Source organism: Scardinius erythrophthalmus (assembly GCF_964197995.2).
Source record: "Scardinius erythrophthalmus genome assembly, chromosome: 4".
NCBI lineage: Eukaryota > Metazoa > Chordata > Actinopteri > Cypriniformes > Leuciscidae > Scardinius > Scardinius erythrophthalmus.
In genome coordinates, this window is record NC_138224.1 from 4,620,706 (window position 1) to 4,638,854 (window position 18,149).

At 42.4% G+C, this 18,149-nt stretch overlaps 1 protein-coding gene across 3 annotated transcripts in view; it reads right to left on the reverse strand.

The window, feature by feature from the left end:
• Positions 1–18,149, reverse strand: part of foxp2 (forkhead box P2) — a 104,370-nt gene that overhangs the window by 15,957 nt on the left and 70,264 nt on the right. For all 3 annotated transcript variants that reach the window (XM_081363682.1, XM_081363684.1, XM_081363683.1), the window contains exons 6-11: positions 13,870–14,007; positions 11,921–12,010; positions 9,367–9,541; positions 8,436–8,649; positions 6,738–6,842; positions 2,020–2,107 (exon numbers count right to left, since the gene is read on the reverse strand). In XM_081363682.1, coding sequence (XP_081219808.1) covers positions 2,020–2,107; positions 6,738–6,842; positions 8,436–8,649; positions 9,367–9,541; positions 11,921–12,010; positions 13,870–14,007 — 810 coding nt within the window. The remainder of the gene's footprint in view (positions 1–2,019; positions 2,108–6,737; positions 6,843–8,435; positions 8,650–9,366; positions 9,542–11,920; positions 12,011–13,869; positions 14,008–18,149) is intronic.

Genomic DNA, 18,149 nt, shown 5'->3' on the forward strand with positions numbered 1-18,149 from the left:
CCTCCCTGCCTCCTCCCGGGTCCTCTGAGGTCCAGTTAGTGCCCCGGCGATCTGTTATCATCAATCTAACTCACGGAGAGTGACAGGGACCGGCCCGCACAGCGCACCGCCTTGAACTCCACCAGCGAGCCGGGATCCGAGCTCTGAACCGGGCCTCATTACCACTGACAGAGGACAAAAAAGGAAAAAAGACCGGAAAAAAGCCCAGAAGGACAGAAAACAGCAGCGCTGCTGTAATTGGTCACAGTGTAAGCGCGCCGGCTTTGTGGTATCAGCGAACAAGAGAACAAGTCAAGGGAGAAATCGTGATGTCCGTCTGTTATTTTACATATAAACAAGAATTATTCATCGTTCTGTTTCAAGAGCCCAACAAATAAATAGGGAGGGTTTCGCCGAGCGTAAAAACCTTTAAAGGTTGTGGGGAACGCTTGGCTTGCATTCAGATGGGCATCACGGAGGCTTAGAGGGGCCACGATCAGAGAGCAATCCACACTACAAAGGCAAGGCGGCTTTTTGAGCGAGTAAACGCCAGGGAACGGCGAGATCTACATGAAAAAAAACTAAGCACGGGCTGCAAATACACAGCAAGAGAAACTGGTTATTTATTTGAAATTAACAGAAGAAAGATGGGTTTTAACCCCAGCGCAACCCTGACGGCGTATCCCATGGTGCACCGGAAGGTGTGAGGCAAAGGACAGAGCGTTAACTGGCGGGAGAGATGGCCGCAGCGCTGAGTAATAGCATCCCTCAATCACTGCTCTCATTATCTCGCCAGCGTGACACCTTAATAAGGTCACGCTCCAGCTACTGAAAATAGTGCCTCTCTTTAGAGGTTCCTTCAGGTGCAAAGTGTATTTAATTAACACAGTCCAGCCCAGATGCGCGCATATTAATTGGACGGGATAGAAAATAAGCACAAACCATGATTCAATTATAAAGGCCTGTGATGGTTTTCACCTTTGTTGGGATGGATTTGCTCAAGGTGTCCCTTGTGCATTTTTACAGTTTATGCGCTGCAAGTTTTTTATGGCAACAAGCTAATTAATGAAATGCACTGGAAATGTTTGGTGTCATGCTGCAAAAAAGCGGTAAAAGTTTAACAAGTGTGTGTTAAAGACAACATGAACTTAAAAATTGACATGATTTACTTTTATTAAGCCCAACATGTTGGTACCGAGGATTCATTCAAGCCCTGATGACAAAATTAAGTCATTTTTAAATATTTCCTGCTTTTAATACATAGCAAATGCAAAAAAAAAACAGGCTTTCCGAACACTCCCACTATCTGTCATTGGTCAGATAAACAGATCAACAGCTCAGTGTTTACAGACGGAGTTATACAAATGACAAACAGGCAATTTACATTGTTATAAGAGCTAATAATATTTGCAATACACAACGCTAAGTTTCAAGTATAAGCTAGTGTTACACTTTATTTTAAAGTGACGTAGTTACATTGTACTTACTCAAATAAGTACTGAGTAATAATAATGAACTACTGTACATGTACTTACTATAGAGTTACGGTCAGGATTAATTATGCATAATTTACTGTTATTACTATAGTAAGTACATGTAGTAACGTGTAACTATGTCACCTTGAAATAAAGTGTTACGTAAGCTAGTATGTGAACTAGGTAAAGCTAAGCTTTGTCAGTTTTGGTCAAACGTTTGTGAAGAAATAAGCCTACAAATCACACATGAAATGTAAATTCCATGTCATTCCATGTTGTCTTTAAAGTGAAAATTACAATTCTGTCATTTACTCACCTTTGTGTTGTTCCAAACCTGTATGACTTGCTTTCTTCTGCTGAGAAACAATGAAAGTCAATGGGGTCCAAAGCAATGCTAAACCAAATTGACTTGTATGGAGACACAACATTTTCTTTTGTGTTCCACAGAAGAAAGAAAGTCATGGAGGTTTGAATAACGAAGGGTGAGTAAATGTCAGAACTGTAATGGTTTGGCTGAACTGTTCTTTTCAGGGTGCATGTGTTTATATTCATGGGTCTACTGTACCTGAATCTCTAGCTGTTGTACCACCTGCATCTGTACTCGGCACTGGGCGGTACTCCTGTCGTCCAGAGCGTGCTCATTGTTAAGGTGCCTGTAGGCAAACAGGAGAAACTGATGAAAAACCAACCCCACATACACACACGGCCTGAACTAATAATAAGCGGTTGCTGTTGATCAACTACCACCGTTGTTGATGAATATGATTTCTGGATTACAGGACGTCCAGCCCATTAGCTTTTAACAAACCGCCGCTGTCTAACAAGTGTGTCTCTCGCTTGTTGAAAGCCGGTGTTTAACATCACAATAGAGCGACTGTCATGCGAATGAGAGGCAGCGCTCAGAACACAACAGCTTATGAGGGATGTTGGCGTACAAAAGGCCTCGCACAGAGGTTTTGTCTTCTACATTTATCAAGAAATAAATATAATAAATGCAATTTAACTCGAGTAACATTTAAAAAGCGCCTCCTACGGAGAGTGCATTATTCCGTCGACATATTAAATGTATCTACTCATCCTTTCATTAGAATATTACGCAGGGAAAAAAAAACCCACTTCAGACTGCAAGAGCAGTCAATGGCGGTTTTCCTTGATTGGATTTTGTCTGCAGGACACAAAAGAAGCCCACCATTAAAATAGACCTTTATTCCCGGCAAACGCACGGAGGCGAAAAGGTTTTTAAAAGTGTTGTGATGTTCGGTAATGAGCCTCTATCTAAATTATCATTGGTGACAAACCCACAAAGCGCTCTTTTAGAAGACATGCTTGTGAAATGCCAATGCTGCCACTCTCTTTCCTGTAATTATAGGTTAGCTTGCAGACCCTTCAATGATCATTTACAGTACAACCTCCAGTGCATTAGTGTGAGCTTAAAATGCGCACACACACACACACACGCGCGCACGCAAACACACACCCACCCACACTGAGCTAGTTTTAACACTACTAAGCATTTTCTCTATTCATTCTCTATTCATAGCGCGAGCTATTGTTTATGTGCAAAACGCAAAATAACAACGTATTCATAATCCTCCTCAAACACGCCAATCAAAGCAGAGGACATTTGAGAACACAATGGCCACCGCTACCTTTCAATTATGCCTGTGCCCATTTAAAATTATTTCATTCCATCACGCCCGCTTTTGCTATTGTAACCGTTTCAGGTCTAATGCTCAGATATTCTCCATTATAAATCAAGAGTGAGATAGCATTGAAAAAAAAAATGGTGAGGATGACTGGAGAGCTGGTGCCTTTCTCCGGCCCCGTGCCTAATTGCTGTTTCAGAATGCGCATGCAAAGGGGCATTTCATTAATCATGTAATCAGGTCCCTCGCAGGGAACTAATGCTGCAAATACCCTTTTCATTTCAATGCTCATAATGCTATCTTGGGCACTTGATGTATGGTGGATGTCATAAATTACAGCTGCTTCAAAAGCCACGACTGGCTAGTTCCTCTGTCCCGACAGGTAGCTTGCTAAATAACACATCTTATCTTGCACGCCCCGTTTCTCATTAGCGACCATCTAGATCTTAATCTCGTTTCCTTGTTTCTTTTAGGAACGTGAGGTTTTCTTTTCTAATGGAAGCCCGATTCCACTTCCAAGAGTAAAAAAAAAGAATTGGAAAGTATAAAATATTAGGTTCTTTAAGCATTTTTTTGGAGATAGAAAGTGACAGTTGTTAAAATAGTCACAATTGTGAGATATAAAAGCACAGTTATTACAAAGTCATTAGTGTGAGACATGAAGTCACAACTGTGCAATGCAAGTTTACAATTGTAAAATATAATGCAAGTTGTATGAAAAAATACATTTAGATATAAAATCGCAATTAAGAGGGAAAAGAATTGGGAAAGTATGAACAATTGTAAGATATAGTCACAATGAATTGAAAAAAGAAATAAATTGTGATTAAGTGACAATTAACAAGAAAGAAAAAATTGTGATGCGTCTATAAGCAATAAAGTCGCAATTGTGAGAAATTTAATTGCAATTATGTGAAACGTAACGTATTAAAATCTAATATATATAGTCATAATTGTGACACATAAATTGCCAATTGTGAGATATAAAGTTAAATTAAATGGCAATGACCTTTTTTAGTAGCCAGCAGAAAAACATATTTCTGTACAACAGAGTCTTTTGCGAGTGCTAACGTTAGCGAGAGCCAGTTAACGTTGGTGATTACATCCAGATTACTGCATGGCTATGAAATATTCAGGCTGTAGGTGTTTGACTATGCATTGATAAAAGCAGGGGGCTGGAGGGGGGTGAGATGCAGTCACCAATATCTCTTAATGAGCCTGTGGCGCTGGGTTTAGTTCAAACAGAGAGGTGAGAGGAGAATGAGACGGGCCGCCCGCTCGCTCTGAGCAAACATCTCTGGAGCCGTCAGTAATTTATGGGTCACTTTATAGGCATATTGATTTTTGTTTTGAGATGGGGAATGAGGGCTCTGATGGTCTAAGAAACAGATGGACAGGTACGCAGCAGACTGAAAAGTGCATTTGAAAACCACAGATGGAATGAAATCAGTTGAGTTAAAGCTAGCTGCAAAATATATGCTTTAAATCTCACGTTTGCCCTTTCCAGTCAATGCGGACCAATCAAATCATTATGCTAATTTCAAAGGACTCATCTCCCTCAACCGGACATGGACTTGATTAATGAAACCAGGCACTTCCCTGTTGGCTTTCATGAGCTCCCAGTTTAAGACGCTGCAGTTTAAGTGGTGGAAGCTCGACAGGTTGCTTTACCAGTGTTAAATGTTAGGTAGGTGAAAAAGAAAGATACATTTCCCGGCGAAAGCCTGATTAAGACAGGCAAGGATTTGTTTACTGAGATGAGACACACAGGCCCTTGTTGTGTCAACATTGGAAAGACGCTACTTCAAATGCTAGCATGCGATGACAGCGTGTCAATCTTTATTACAGGCCAGGAGGTACGTCTGTATTTTTCTCTCCACACTCGTTCTGACTCTTCTCAAGCATGTGAGAGGAAATCAATAAGAGAACTAGGGGAGCAATCTGGAGCTTAAACAATAACAAAATCGCCTGCGTAGCAGAACAACATTAGAACGCTATGAATTCATTAGCCCTCTCTTTTAGCTGCACATAACCCCCAAATAAGTTGCCCTGAATCAGACCCGCAAGACGTGTGCTTTGTTGCATTAATACACACGTCTCAAGGTGTACCCGCTCGCATGCATGCTCACGTGCGTCTATTTGAACTTCAGAGCTAATATAATGTGCCAGGCACCTCTTGGCTACCCTTCTCCAGGTGCGCGGCGCATGAAAGAGTGCAGAGCTGCGCTTAAATGCTGATCTTGACAACTTTCTCAGCAACACAACAAAGATTACAAAACCGTGGCTGGTTTCTTCTCCGCGAGCTACAAGCTCACGCAGGCTGGGTGAATCCCTCCGCCCTCTGCTTCCCCATCAAAGGTGCCATTTGAATCTGACACCTATTTTATGTAAACCATTTTAAGCGTGTGTACCTGGATGATACGCAGCAGTGACTGGCATCTCCGAACGACATTAAAAGCTTCTTTTTGACACCGACAATCGCTCCTCCAAGGCACAGCGCCACCCGGCATCTCGCCGGCTCAGATCACACTGTCTTTTGTTGGAGTGTTTTCATGTACGAGTTACAGTACGGGCGTCTCCGGCTCCGGGAGCGAACGAGGGTGTCTCGCCCCCATTTCGACAAAGATTTGGAGGCTGATTGCTGTAACGGCGTCCTACCGCACAGCTTGTCAGACACAGAGCAGTTTTATTAAGTTCTATTCAACCATTGATTTGCACACAGCGGTGAGCTGAATTTGGCGGGAAAAGATCACATGATCTCTGATGCGTGCTATGCTGCAATGAACGTGATTAAACGAGTGACAATGGGGTACACGGGAAGAGTTAACCCTGTACTTTGAGATAAATATGTTCTTCTGGTTGACAGTCATAACTAACTAGTTAAATGGTTGAAACGCACTCAAAGACGTTAAATTGTTTGATGTGGACTCTTTAGATTGCATCTGGGGCGTTTGTAAAAGAAGAGAACGATGTCGCCACTCTCAAAAGCCGTTTACAAGAATTGACGTGGACATTTACACCCTCCAAACGCACCAGATTATTATTTCACAGTTAATTACGGATCTAATTAGAATATTCATAGAATATTCTCCATTCTTTGATGGCGAGGCTCTTTCCTCGGAGTGGCAACGTGATAACCTGCAATCTCCAGCACTGCAAACACCTTCTCCTTTGATGTCCCCCCACTCACGTCCCGGCAACAAAGCCGACCAATTACAAATGAGCTAATTAACTAAATTGTTGATGGAGCATGAAGAGTTCATTTCACTCCGTTAGCCACGCCATGACAACACTGCACGGCTATGCGGGTTGCCATTAGCTTCTGCCTCTCGGCTCCAACCCATCATCTACTCACAAAGCCTTGGAGACGCACGGTCATTCTGAGCACCACCTCTGAGAGGCTGACAGGTGTACTGAAGAAATCTGCAGGGAGATTCGCTATCCGTTTTGTGGATTGACAGCTCAGTGTGAGCTAAACTGTGAAAACTTTTGAGATTGAATAATTCGATTTTGTTAATGGAGAGATCAAATAAGCATCAAACTGTTTCTATATAGAGACATACAGAGCAAACAGACAAACTACTGCTTTAGTCCAACTGCATATAATTGAACTTATTCTCTCTTGATGGTCACTTACTTCAAAAACTGTCCAAAGTCATCACAAATACTTTCACATCCTGGCCACTTGCACACTCCATGACCATAAAGGGAGTGCGACGCTCCAGTCTCTTCATGCAGTGAACTGAAAGAGAAATAATGAGCATTAAAAATTAAGACAAAAAACATGGTGGCTGCAACTTGCCACCTGTTAGGATGATATGACCTAAAGTGGGGTTAAAACGGCACAATTTAGTGCACTTCTCTGGCATGAAAGCTTGTGAAGAGAAGGTGAATGTGGACTTGATGCTCAGAAAAGCTGGAAAAACACACGCTCTCTCTCGTCATCAGGCCACCTTTTGATTATTGATCCAGAGTATTGCTGAGGAGACACGGGTGTGTAAAAAAAAACATGGCCCGGCCAAGTAAAATCACCCATCAACGTTTTTTTCCACATACTTTCACCTTGTAAAGCCATTACGGACAACTTGTGAAAATATCAGAAAAAAAACAGCATCTGTGCTTTAATTTTCACCAGGAGATTCATTTGTTGCGGAACTGGCGTTTTTAAGGACACAACCTGTTGTGAAAAGACATTGCGGTAAGTTACGACCACCGGTTCTAATGGTGCTGAGGGGCTAATGTGCGAAAGTGAGGCTAAGCAGACCAGCACACTGTGTTTGTGTGCGGCACACGCTCACACACACAAACCTCACCGGCTGTTTTACCTTGCCGTTATCGATCCAGCACATCTTAGAAAGCAGCTGGCTCTGACAACAAAACACACTCTGTGATTACGGACGACCGTGGACCCGAGAGACTCCGCCAACACACAAGAAAAGAGGGTAACCTATTTCTTAAATTATTTCCCTGTCTCTCTATTGCTCTGTTTTTTGCTTTTTCTTCTCTGCCTCTAAAGATATCTCTCTCAAGAAAGGGCTTTCTTTGAAGACGCTACATACTTGAAACCAATTACACAACACATCCACCCCCCAGTGAAGTCAACGGCTGTTGCTATGTACTAACATATGGCCGCTACAGACTGAATAATACATAGAGAAATATGCGAATCTGTTTTACAGCAGACGCAGAGCATATAAAAGGGTCGTTGTGCGTATAAACGCTCAGGAAATGCCAACCCGACATAGTGTATTCTATTTACATGACAAGCCATGCCGGCAAAGCAATTTCAAAAGAAAAGCGAGGTATTAAATACTTAATGTACAGTGAGGTGAGCTGTGTGTTCCTGCCACTGAAAGTTGCACCTCCATGCGTTTGATATACCGGAAGGCACTGCGTTCAATAGTGCGCTGTCTCAAGGGAGGTTTTGTCTTATTTCAACTGTTATCCAGACATTAATAAACTATTGATGAGCAAACAAACAAAAACACACAGCCCTCTCTCAGCAGGAATGAGCATTTTCCTTTTGCAAATGGTGACAAACACATCAACTGTTCTTCTGTTTTTTTGTGTCGCACATGAAAAGTAGATTAAATGGCTGTTTGGTTTGTGTTTGTTAATGCATCTTTGTGTTCATGTGTACATGAGACCCTTTATCGGGGGGTCTGTGATCACGTATGTCTGAAAAGCGATTTAGAGTTTGCGTCAAGTGAAACGAAGAAGACGCTTTTATCCATGGTAACTTTACATAGCCAATCCAGCTGGATCTCAGGGGCCCAATGGTGATCAGGTAAGTGGAAGAATAAACCAGCTTTAGCATGTGTGTGTGTTCAGGTACCTCTCTCTCCGGTTGTTGAGGGCTGGGGACTGGCCGTTGGAGATGCCATGATGGGTGATGGGCGGAGATGCTTTGGGGTTGCTGGTGGAGGTAGTGGACGAGTTGTTGGTGGTGCTCAAGTCCAAGCCGCTGTGTTTTAGCCCGTTGTCCTCCATGGCATGGCTATTGGTGACGTCTTTCCAAAGTTGCTGGAGTTCGGCGGGGCTCAGACCAGCTGCAAGAGAACCACAAACAGCTTTAGAAAAACAATAATTCACAAAACTCTCATTATGAGCTACCGTCTGCCCTTTTCTAACAAGGTAGGTAAACCTGTTCTGCTCTGCTGCGAAACCTGGGCATCGCACTTAAGCATCTGGAGGTAAACCGGTGCAAGATCGACTTGGACGCTCATCCCTCGCTTCGTTTCCTTGGTATCCGAAAGTACAAAGCAACCAGGAACTCATCTGCACATGATTATGCATTCATAAACGAGCCTCTGTGTGCAGAATCAAATCATCATATAATCCCTTGGATGATAAAATGACTATTCCGCTCTTTGTCGCCCCGATTATACTCCAATTAAGAGCCATTTTCAAACTATTGTCATCCAGCGCCATTTCGATAAACACAGTATAGCACCAGGTGTTTGTTCCAGGAAAAAAGCAAATGGCAACAGCTCGTCTTCCTCACAGCTCTGAGCTCGCACTGCGAGTCCGTAAACAACAACAACAGGCAAGGAGGGGAGGGTGAGTGAGAGAGAGAGAGAGAGAGAGAGAGAGAGAGGGAGAGAGGGGGGAGATAGGAAAACAACAAGAACACAGACACAGGCAAGAGAGAAAGAGAACTAGAAAAAAAACTGAAATGGCAAGGAAACTGCAGCAGAAAAAAAAGGAGTTTAAAAGAGGACGCAGCCACACACGCGAACTCTCATATGGTCACGTGAGGACATTACCTGGCGGCAGAGTCTGTCCGGGGAGGGTGGGCTGTCCTGGGCCAGGGGGCAGAGAGAGGAGGCCCTGCCTCTGCATGTTGAGCAGGTGCTGCTGCTGCTGCAGTTGCTGCATTTGCAAGAGCTGCTGCTGAAAGACCAGCTGCTGTGCTGCCAACTGCTGCTGTTGCTGCTGTTGCTATAGTGAAACAGAGAGAGAGAGAGAGTGAGTGAGCATACACACGCAAAACACTAGTCACACACATGGACGAGAAAGTGCGTTCGGTAATGCATGTGGCCCAAGTGAAACCTTGCTGTCTCGTTCTCTTCGCCTCGCCTGCTTGCGTGTACTAAGAACTGTGTTTGAGATGTGGGTGGGGGGTGGAGCCCCCTCCTTTCGCCATTGATAGTTAATTGTCTTGCATTTCTAATGGTCCATTACAGCTTATGGGGCCACAGGGAGGGGGTGACGGAGGGAGGGAGGCTGAGAGAGATTTACAGCACCCACCCCCTCCATCCCCTCCAAACCCTGTTTACCGCCAGTCGAGCCTCTTGCATAAGCTGGCGAAGACAACAACAAAAACAACAACAACAACAGCAGCAGCAGCGGTGGAGGGAAACCACAGAAAAACAATGCAGCGCTTCAGTGATCAAAGCACAGCAACTACGCTTGAAATCTTTCCACGGACAAAAATAAACCTGTTAAATCACATAAACAGGATTAGCAAAACTACATTCACATCATTCACAGCGAACAAAACATCTGTGTAATGAAACACTTTTTGTGTAAAATGTTCATAAAGACATAAATTGCCCCAACCTGATAATCCCATTACATGTTAAATAAAACCCAAAACAAAGCATTAAACTGAATGAAATTAAACTGAAAATAACAGTATTTACAGCAAGCAACATTTTCGTATATTGGATCTTATTCATGAAACACCAACCATACAGATGTCTGTAAATGGTTTGCAGAACAATTTTCACATAAACTGTCACATAATATGGACAGAAATAAACTTGCAAAATAGATTTATAATAGTGTTGCAAAAAAAGGAACAAAATATGTATTAAACTGAGTGAAATTAAATAAAATAATTAGCAAAAAGCAATCGCTAATAGAATTTTTTTTTGTCCTCGTTCATTAAAATATAACAGAATGAATGTGTGTGTTAAATTGTTCGTAAAATCATTCTTACGAAAATTGTTGCAGATGTAGTTTACACTTTTATACAGAAATTCATTCAGCACGTTTCATGTAACAGGCCCAACATCAAATTTTGTTGTACTAGTTAGTAACACCATTTTTACGTAAATTCTCATATATGCAAATTCATTCTGTTAGTGAATCATGAACGAGGCTCAAAGTTTGTATAATTTTGTATGTGATACAATGTCTGCGACAAGACACCGTTCTTTAGTCTTGGCTTTTTGGAAATGTAAAGTGGTGTAGTAGTTGCATTTCCATGGCGTACAGACTCAGTTTATTAGCTGTTTTTAAGGAGGTCTGGCTTAAAAATGACTGAAGTTTGCTTCTGTGGACAAAGTCTCCAGAGGTCCATTAGCAAACTGAAAGCTAGTTTCTGCTGAGACCCTGTTAGCTTGAGCTCTCTCTCTCCCGTCCCCTTTCCCTTTCCTCTTCTCCTGTCAGAATACATTACGGCCTACTCAGTGACAAGAAAGCAAAGACCCCCATTACAGGAGGAAAGTTAAACTTCCAATTTTTGCTTGGAATTACACTAGCGGTAGGACTGAGCAGACTCCAGAGGAAGACCTTCAGTCAAGAACGGTGAGGAAGACCTCACTCTCTTAGTTTAGGGATGAGAGAGCAAGAGAAAGAGAGGCAAAACTTGTGATGCGCTCACTGGAAAACAGACTGCATAATGGAGTGAGCCATGCGGATTGGCCCCGCTGTCTCGTGAGAAATAAGGGAGCAATTTCTATTCCATATTTGATGGCTGGGGCCTGAAAAAAATCTATTCGCAAATCCAAACAGAAACAAAGCCTCCGGGAGGTCAGTCCTGCTTTCTGTAGGCCCTGCATAATGGCTTGCTTGAAGACAGACAATGGTATAAGGTGCTAGTTGAAGAGACTGCTGGGGGCGGGGGACGTTTCCCGTCCACGATACCTAGCTGATCAATTTAACTGCTTCCACACGTTTTGTTTGGATAGCTGCCCCCCTCTCAGACGCGCCTCGCTTTTTGATGCCTGCGTGTCAGCAACCTTCTCTCTCAGTCTCCTTCTGTCTGTCTGTCAGACAGTTTGATTTATGAGCTCGCTGCGGCCCAACTTTTCTGCTCGTCGGCCCAAACTCGCCGCGGTGGTTCATTAACGAACAAACCCTGTGTGGTACGCTAAAACTCTGAATTGCCGTCAAGGACAGAGTTGAGATCACCTGACAATGTTGTCTGCCTAATTTGAGCACTTCATTTGGTAGCATGCAGAAGAAGTTTAGCTGTGGTAAAAGAGCGTTCTCTCTTGTAATGACAGCACAGACTGATTTACTCGTGGTTGACGAACGTGGAGGATACCTTTACTTTGCATCATGCATATGTTTGTTGTGTGTGATTTGTACCTCTTTCACTTGTTTGCCAGGGTGCTGTTGCTGCAAAAGCTGTAGATGGAGTTGTTCCTGTTGTTTCTTATAAAACTCCTGCAGGTGTTGCTGTGGAAAGACATAGACCATCATAATGTGTGGAAAGAAACAAACTGTACAAAAGAACATATGCTTACACCAAATGTGCTAACCGCTAAGCTACACTTATGTCCAAAAAAATTTGCAGTATATGGATTAAAAATATTTCATGCTTATTGCCTTTTGCCCAAGAAGGTCATCATAAGAATGCTTGCACTAACTGCTTGGAACAAATGTGGTTAGTGTAAATGTTTATATAGCAAATGCGCCAAACCCTAGGATAAAGTTGTGACAAAAGAAACTGTATCTATTTATCAATTTATTTCCCATTTCCATAAAGTTTCTCACAAGAGTGCTTGCAATAACTGCTATATACAGAGCTAACCGCAAGGCTACATCTGTGACAAAACAAAGCAGCTGTTGTATATGGCTTGAATATATATCTATTACTTATTTCCCTTTTCCCACATAAGTGTGGCCATACCTCAAAGCAGAGCTACAACAGAACAAACAGATTCGTAGCCAACTCCAGGCTCCTGAGGCTGCACAACATGCCTGGATGTGCTTCTGCATGTCACATCATAAATAACATCTCTCTCTGGTCGAGACAAAGAGACCAGCACTTCCCCTCATCATGGATCTCCATACGGACTTTTATGCGGCTGCACATTACCGCTAGAGGAACAATTAATCTTACTGCCTATATATTTTTTTCCTCTCTGATGCCTTGACAGGCAGTGAAATTCTAAAATGAATGTGAAGCACTCAAAGGAGAGGATTCATCATTGTGAATTAATGCATTTAGCACACTTCTCCTCTTCTTCTCAGAGTGCTGTCCTCATCGTCAGAACACAGGAGCCGAGCTCTCCCATCTCGTTCAGCGGGAGACGTCTTCAGTACACTTGTCACCGTTTATACAGACCTAATTATAATCAAGGCTAACTGAGTTAATGGAGATGTTTTTAATGAAGAGCTCACTCTAAGAGATTTTAAAATCACTTCTGAAGATATAATCTACTCTTGTCAGAGATGTGGCGTAGTTGTTAGCTCGCATGCTACGACACAAAATGGCGTCATGCGGACAATACAATTGTTTTTTTTTATAAACTCCCCTTTTTCCTCATTATTTCATGTCCTCAACTGTACTTCCACTGCTTAAAAGTGGTTTGCTGGTCTTAGCTGGTTAAAGATCGTCTCTCAGCCAGGCCAAGCTGTTTTTTAGCTAGTTTGGCTGAGCTTGTCTATATCCAGCCTGGTAAGGCAGCTAAGCTAAGCTAAGACTAGCAAACAGCTTAGGCTGGTTTAAGTTGTTTTTCAGCAGGTGCTGCTGATTTATGTCACAAAAAGACCCTTGGCAGATACTTAGAGAGACATTCAAGGCAGAGATAGAGTTCAAATGTCTACTGTAACTACTTTACCTAACATGTTGACAGTTTAACTAACTGTAACAAACTCACTCAGCAAGACTGTCTTCAAACTGCTGCTTCATTATGGTAAAGTAAAAACCTGTAGAAGAAGACTGTGAAAGAGCATGCTAGTTTACTCTAATGCTCATTATAGTAGCCAATGCCACAACACTAAAAATGCAATGCGTCTTGCAATGCTAATTATGCTCTGACACATTAAGAAACCAAACAACACGTGAAATCATGCTTGTGTTGTTCAAAGCATTCATACGGCTAACTCTATTTGACTAGCTTGTTTCTGTGCTCCATTTGTCCCCAAAAGATGTCCCAGTTGAAAACAACTAATTACACGCTGGTCCATATTTGTTTCTCTGATCTAACTATGTCAAGGACAGATGAGAGAAAGAGAGGATCTCTATGCTACCATTTCAAAACATGAGTGCGTATGGGACGGTGAGTGAGAGGGTGTTTATGTGTGTTTACCTGCTGAAGCATGACTGCCTGTTGTTGTTGTAAGAGGGCTTGGAGCTGTTGGGGGGACAGGACCTGCTGTTGAAGGATCTGCTGCATCTGTTGGGGTGTGATCACCTGTGGACTCATCATTGCCACAGATACTGGCACCTGAGAGAGAGAGAGACAGCGACGTAGAGAATGTCACATTAACCATGTCACATAAAAACTCTTCAACTGTATAGTCAAGAGCTTCTTCTCGAACTCTCTGGAAATGGTGCGAGTGCAGTATATGTAATCATTTGGCAGATGCATGTGTACTTTCTTACTCTGTCAGCTACTCCCAGTGGGAAAAGCACTGTGCTTTAAATAGAGGAGGACCTTAATTAGCTGAACCCTTCAACTCCCTCAGGCGAGTTCTAGTGCTACAACACACAAGGCGAGCAGAAAGACACACATCCAGAGCCGACAGTGGGTCGTAAGCGGACACATGGCCTGTTGAGGAGTAACTAAGCTACGTAGCATGAATTCAGCCTGCCGTGGGTTTGAAGCTTTGAAAAGTCTGCAAGAAACTCCTGATTGAAGCTGAGCCGCTGTGAAGTATTCTGTTTTACAGAGGTGAGGGGAATTACCAGTTGCCTCTCGCTGAGCATTGAAGTTTCCAAGTTGCATGCTTGGAAGAAAGCAGCCAGAGGCACAAGTCTTCCACGAGATGTCATTTTTAAAAATTCATGTCATTTTTTAAATGATAAGAATCATTAAAATGCCAGCTGTCAAACTGAGTGAGAGAACTTTTTGGGCTAAAAAACAAAACAAAGAAAATATTTTCGCAACCCAGCATTGAAATAAAGCGAGCAGGTTTTCTGGAAACACGTAACATTTACATTAATGTGACTCATTTCTGCGCTTGTATCTAAAACTGAACAATGAACAGAATAAAAAATAATTGCCATACAAATGCTTTTTTAAGAACAATTTCCCCCTCCTTTTTTCTTCCCTGGACACTGCGCCTGTCTACAACTGACTCTACAGGGCATTCTTTGTATATTATGAAGCATGCTGCGTGTTGCATCGCCCAACAGAGCAGCTTCGACAGATGCTGTCTATCATCAAGACAGCCGAGCCTTCGGGCGTCATGACAGGTAAACATCTCTATTGTTGTGGTTTTTGAGCTTGAGAAAAAGATGTGAGGCTCCATTAGACGTTGTGAGGAGTCCGAGCTGCTCCTCGCGCTTGCTAATCAAGGCCGCTTGATTGCTTCCCGTACGTCTGAGCTCTCAGGGCCTTGACACGTCCTTGTTTTAGTCTCCTGGCTCGGCCCAGCTCAGGTTCCCCTCTTTGATTAGCAGAGACATTTGCATGGTCACTACACATTTTTCATTTTAGAAGTCATTATGCATTAGCGCTCCTGAGCGCCGAGCTTGACTAATCCTGATGAACTGAGTAGCGGAGCTGAAGGTCACACTCCATCCCCACTCATATTCATATTCAAACAAATCCAAGCACCATTCTTCATTAGACTGGCCCCAAAACTCAATGAGCACCACCACGGAGGGAAGCGCACACACAAATACACTTTCTTTCTTTCTTTCTTTCTGTCTGTCTCTCTTTGGGGAGAAAAGGTGTGACGAGGGAGAAGGTGGCGGAAGAAAAAAAAAACAAAGGAACAGAGCAACAAAGTCACAAATTAAACAGCTGCATGTAATTATGCAAATGTATGCTTACACCTTCAATGTTATTAAACCTTAAGACACATTTGTGATGTGTAATTACCCCCAGGTTCAGCCAGGGTTCTGCGCCGGCCTAAATGACAATATAAAGACCAAAGCATGAAAATACAAGAAGAGATGTTCTCATTACACCCAATATTTGTATATTTAAATGAGCTTTGGACTGAATAACCAACGATCACCTCATTTGCACCACAGTGCTGCGAATACAATAAACATGTAAATTTCAGAACAATTCACTACGTTTATTTATCGACTACGGCTGACTGTGTAATCTGAAGTTGCATTTTAGCCTCGAACATGCCGAAGAGTGGCTCGAAATGACAAATGCGGCGAGAAATAAAATGAAATCAGGATATGGCCCTCAGCCTCTCATTAGCTTTTTAGCAGATCGACAGATGATACACATCTTCATTTCATTGCTTTTCCAAACAAAAAAGACGAGACAAAGTTGAAGTTTCGGCCCACTCACTTCCGAGTCGCGCACAATGCTAATTCCAGCATTTAACGCTGGCGTTTTCTGCATGATATATCAGAGCTTGAAAGATGAAAGCAGATAAGTAATTGCTCTCCTGGTTCTTATTCTTCACTGACAACCCATAAATTTAATTTTACACACACGTTCATTTACATTTTCGAGTATATGACATGATAATTGGCGGAATATAACACCTCCATTCCGTGGGATACTGCGGGGGGTGATGATTGACAAGCCGGGTGAATTGAAAGGAACAGAGGCTGAATTGCTTCTCCCAGAAATGATTTCACCAAGACGGGGCATAATTAATGAGCGTTTGCCAAAGGGTCGAGCCGTAAACAGTCGCAGACAATGGGTCTTTTCCCTTGCAGGATGCCAGATGAAGAATATGACTGCTAGAGGCAAATGATGCAACCCAACGAGTGCTAGAAAACTTCACAAATAATGGTATTCTTCACAAATCAAAGCACCAACTTCAATCATCTGCACTTGAAGCACTCGTGCTGTGAGAACATTTACTTAAAGACCAACAACTGATCTCTTTTTCTCATTCTCGTTTTTTAACAACAAGCACATCCAAAAATGACGATCCGTGAAGCTTTGATTTCTATTGGAAAACTACAAATAAAATGTGATCTCCATTGACCTGCACTTTAGATCCACGAAGCTCAGCACCTGAGAGAGAGTAGAACAAATAGCTTTAAATTGGTCAGTGATGAGAAAACATCAGTAGCCCTCCTGAAGAACGAGGAGATCATTACAGGGCTCTCGCTATGCTGAAACGGGTCTCGACATGAGAAAGGTCAACTCTACATCACAAGAAACGAAGAAACGCAAGACTTGTGCCTTCCTGCATTACCTAAAAAGACATCAAATGTCCCATTGGTGTATTCCAAAATAACATATGAGAAAACGGTATTAAATAACCATAATTAATCTATGAGCAAACTAGCTAAAACACCTAGTGAAAAGTGATTGGATTCTCTATATGCAGTATTCATTGGCTCGATAAGGGAAGTTTCCAGATCAGATGTGTGCAGACACATCTGAATGTGCTGAACCACTTGCCAGAGATACTGTTTAGATAAATAAAATGAGAATTGGGGGTGTGTGATGGCAATTACTTTAGCAGAAAGCGAAAACATGTTAATTAAATGGTTGAGAGTTTGGAAAAACAGATTCTTAAGCTCACTGTCCCACTAATTAATCTCATGGACTAGGGCTTTTCCTGAACTTTGTAAAGGATCCTGACCTTTCCACTTTGGTAAAGATAGCATTGTTAATTCAGTCAATAATTTATAGCTCCGCAGTCAAGGGCTTTTTGATGGAGTTGTTTTACTAGGGGACCAAATACACACACTCATGGATTCAAGAGCCATTGACAACATAAACAAACACAGTTGCACTAATCTAAACCTGAAACATGCTAACATGCATACACACTTACACAGTGATCGTTTGGATTAGAAGATCAATGTGAACGCTCCTTGAGATCGGAGTAGATTAAGTAGATTATAGGAAAGTTTTCCCAAATCAATTTATTTTACAGTTCAGCAAAACAGTATGGGGAGTTTAATGCACTTCAAATGATGATAGAGTGGATGTGGTCTCAGTTCGACGGGATACAATGAACAATCCGCACAATTATCACCATGTAGATAACCACACTTTCATTTCTGTCAATGAAGGGAGGCATCAAATGCTTCCCAAAGGGAATTATGAGAGGAATTAAAGAGACTTGCAGACTTTAGTACCTCTCTGCCTCGTGGCAAAAAAAAAGTAAACCAACCAAATGTGATCTTCAGGAGTTTGTGAGATAAGAATTAAGTCTACATGACTTTGTTTTCCTCTAATTTGTTTCTCACCATATCTGAAACAGAGCATTGTCTGGCATTTACAGGGAAATCTGTCTCTCTAGCTCACTCTGTATCAGCCCCCCTCCTCTTCTCTCTCTTGAAAGCTTTGTGATGTCGCAGGTAATAGGGAGTCTGTTGGATCGCTCTCCTCGTCAAGTGACACACAGTAAATTACACAAGCTTCAAGCAGCTCTGTGAATTATAGTTCATCACTTGGAAAGACTTCCCACTACCGGGCTACACGTATCA